At 35.2% G+C, this 4022-nt stretch overlaps 1 protein-coding gene across 2 annotated transcripts in view; it reads right to left on the bottom strand.

The window, feature by feature from the left end:
• LOC106871881 (uncharacterized) overlaps positions 1-2616 on the bottom strand; it is a 35542-nt gene extending 32926 nt beyond the window's left edge. For both annotated transcript variants that reach the window (XM_014918642.2, XM_014918636.2), the window contains exon 1: positions 2261-2616. In XM_014918642.2, coding sequence (XP_014774128.1) covers positions 2261-2596 — 336 coding nt within the window. In that variant the 5' untranslated portion in view covers positions 2597-2616. The remainder of the gene's footprint in view (positions 1-2260) is intronic.
• Between the last annotated feature and the right edge of the window lie 1406 nt (positions 2617-4022).

Below are 4022 nucleotides of genomic sequence, written 5' to 3' on the forward strand. Positions count from 1 at the left end.
ATATCCTACGTAAAATACTGTCTATGTGATCTCAAATTTTAAAGCAAACACATAATTTTCTTATGGTTTCTTAAACATTCACTTGAACAAAACTGTACAAATCCAAATATATGGTACCCTAGGCATAACACCTACATGAACTTCTAACTTGTTGTCTCTTGAGGTCTCTGGGTGAGACTTGGATCCAACTTGTACAAAAGCAAAACAAAAGTCAAACATAAAATAATAATAATAATAATAATAATAATAATAATAATAATAATAATAATAATAATAATAATAATAATAATAATAGTAAAAGATGGGGAAGAGGACTTATTGGATGCGAACATAGCATTAGAGCAGAAGAAAACAAGATAGCATGGTATATAAAAAATGCCACAGAACTGCTATTATTAGAAGTAAGAAAGTCAGGCTTATGTAGGATGAAAGATTGCAAAGATAAAACACTATACGAGAAATTGAAAACGAATGAAACTGAAAATAAGTGGGTAAAGAAAAGAATGCATGGTCAATTTCATAGAAATGTTGAAGATAAGGCAGGCAGACAGAAAAAAATGGCTGTGGATGACTAATCTGTGCTGACCAAGAGCAAACACTAAGAATAAACTATAGCAGAATGTGATAAGTGCAGAACCTGTGGACAAAACGGTGAAACCGTATGGCATATTACCAGCCAATGTACGCCACTAACCCAGAAAGAAAATAAGAGACGCCACGACAACATAGCCAGTTTTTTCCATTGGACACTTTGCAACAAGTATGGACTTGACAGAGCAAAAGATTAGTACGACCACAAACCTGAAGGCATCGTCGAAAATAGAAATGCAAAGATGCGATGGGATCTTATGATTTAGTGGACCATGAGATAGAGAACAGGAAGCTAGACATAGACTTGAGAAAGAAAGCAAACTATGCTGGATCATAGATATAACATGCCCAGCTGACAACAAGGTATGCGATAAGGAAGAAAGAAAAGTCAAGAGATATGACAGATTATCTTGGGAAGTTAAGCATTTGTAGTCGATGAAAAAGGTAGTGCCAATAATTGTCGGAGCCCTGGGAGCAGTGAACAAAAATCTCGAGATGTACGTGGAACAAATAGGGGCTGCAATAAGGGTGGAGCACTTGCAGAAAACTGCTTGGAACCACTCGAATACTCCGGAAGGTGCTCCAAAAATAAGAGGTGTTACCTTAGTTCACTGGTAGTGAACAGCTGACACCGTAGTACATCTCCAGTGCTAGAAGCTCTGCAAAGGCAATGATGATGATAATAATAATAACAACAACAACAACAACAACAACAACAACAATAATAATAATAATAATAATAATAATAATAATAATAATAATAATAATAATAATAATAATAAAGGGTCTACATAACAGAAGTTGCTGGAAAACATAGGTGAGAGGGGTTGAAGAAAGGAACAGTGAAGATATATACCGAGAGTACTCTACTGGCAGCTCAAGACAAAGCTTTGACCATAAATTGAAGGGTTAACCTTTGAAATGAGCAAGTGTCTCTGCTGTGCCGGATCTATAACAGGGTGGACAAAACCATTGCCGTTATCACGAACGAATGCCCTAGACTTGCTTAAAACCACTACAAGGTGTGGAGACACGACCAGGTAGCGAAAGTGCTACACTGAAAAGTGTGTGAAAAGTGGGGGCTAGAGAGAGGCAAGACGGGTATGAGCACAAACGACAAAGTGGTTAGCAAAATCCTCTGTGAATTCTCAACCTAAATAGATCAGGTGCTAAATCATATCAGACCGGACCTAGTGATGGTCGACACGATGCACCACATGTGCTATATAGTTGATGCTGCGTGCTCCTTTGGCATACAAATAGTCAAGAAGGAAGGCAAGAAAATAGATAAAAATAACCCTCTTAAGTATGAAATAGTCCGGTTATGGAAAATGAAGAAGGTGAAGATAATACCAATTATTGTTGGGTCCTTGGGGATAGTATCAGAAGGTATCAAGAGGAATATAAAGTAAATTGGAATAGAGTGCCAGAATAATCAGGAAAGTATTAGATAGTTGAAGAGAACAGATAGCATGGTACCGTAGGCTGTAGGCAGCAAACCCGCTAAGCATGCAAGAATCCTGGTGTTACAACATAGCCTGAGATAATAAGAAATAATAATAGTTATAGATGTGCTATAGAAATATTTGCAGATTTTTAATGTAGCATTACCAAAATTGAAAGACTTGTCAAAACAAAAAAGGCAAATAAAGTAATTTTTCTCACTGACCGGATTCCATGTCTTGATTAAACTAAATACAGAGTCGGCATCTTCTCCAAGTTTCGCTTTCAAACTTCTGCAAAGAATACACTTTTTTTTCGTGAAACAGTAACTGAAACTCTTACATTGTTGTCTATAAAAACAAAGCTTGGCACATTCCGTAATGCTGGAGCTACTTAACAGCGCAAATCTACCATGTAATATACGCCCTTTACGATAAATCCCGTCACATTTGGTGTGGTTTTTAGAGTAAACTAATGAGCCGTTATAATATAACAGTAAGAGTAGACACATCGAGAGTGCTGTATTCATGATGACCGAAGAAAAACTGGAAATCAACCTCATGGTTCATGGATATCTATTCTATGTTCAGTTGTTGCTGAAAAGAGGACGCTATTCATATGAGGAGAAGGAACAGCAAGTAAATTATATATATATATATATATATATATATATATATACAAACACATGTTCATACACATATATACATACAAGTGTGTGAGTGAGTGTGTGTGTTGTGTATGAATATGTATCTATCTCTCTCTCTCTCTCTCTCTCTCTCTCTCTCTCTCTCTCTCTCTATATATATATATATATATATATATATATATATATATATATGCGCACATGCATATGTGTATGTGTGTGTATTTATTTTTTGCGTGTCATTGTATATGCGTACAAAAGTATGCACGCTTACATATGTGCGTGAGAGTATATATGTAAAAAAAAATATCAATAGCAATTGAAAAGATGTGCATATTGCAGATGAATAAAGGAGAGAATCGATTTGCACTCTAATGCACGAGTATAAATATTTGTTATTTGTGCTTACATTTTCGCTACTGCATTGATTTTGTAAGTAGAAAAGCGGAAATAAATATGTATTATTGAAACGCAAATCTGTGTATATCGAAGTACTTCAGTGATTGTCTCTGTTGTATTTCGGTGTGAATGGATACATCCTTGTGTATGTGTTTACCAGCTATCTTATATTCAAAATATTTGAACAAATAACCTGACTTCAATTAGAATAGTTTAAAAAAGGTTATATCTTTATAGGCAAATTGATTAATACACATCAGACTCTGTCGTTAGTAGAAATAGTAATATCTATAGGTGAGAGGACATAAAAAAGATACTTGAAATCTGCCCGGGCAGCTTGCATGTGATGTATGTATCATTTCAACTGACGAAGGCGGCGACTTCGTAGAATCTTTTACGCGTCAAATAAAATACTTAACCAATCCTTCTGGTACTTACTACTTTACATTTTGAGTTCAAATGCTACCAAGATCAACTTTGTATTTCATCATTTCGGAGTTGATAGAATAAATACCAGTTGAACACTGGTGTCGATGTAATCGACTAGCCCTCTTTACCTAAATTTCAGGCCTTGCGCTATTAGCAAAAAGAATTATTTTGACTGATTAAGGTCTGGCAGAATAATTAACGCACCGAACAAAATGCTTAGCGGTATCTCCTCCGGCTCTTTACGTTCTGAGATCAAAAGCCATCAAGTTCGACTTTGCCTTTTATCCTTTCGGGCTCAGTGTTATAAGCAAATCGATATAATTTGCTTCCTTCCGCTAAAATAACTGACCTTGTACCCAAATTAAAATGAATTATTTACACTAAATCTTCTAACCAACACCAGTATAATATGAATTCAAAATTTATCAACCAAATATTCAAAAGCAGGAGTATAATATCTTTCTAGTGGGGAGTGAAAACATCAAGGGATATATATATATATATATATACATATATA

The sequence above is a fragment of the Octopus bimaculoides genome, chromosome 13 (assembly GCF_001194135.2).
Source record: "Octopus bimaculoides isolate UCB-OBI-ISO-001 chromosome 13, ASM119413v2, whole genome shotgun sequence".
In the NCBI taxonomy this organism is placed as follows: domain Eukaryota; kingdom Metazoa; phylum Mollusca; class Cephalopoda; order Octopoda; family Octopodidae; genus Octopus; species Octopus bimaculoides.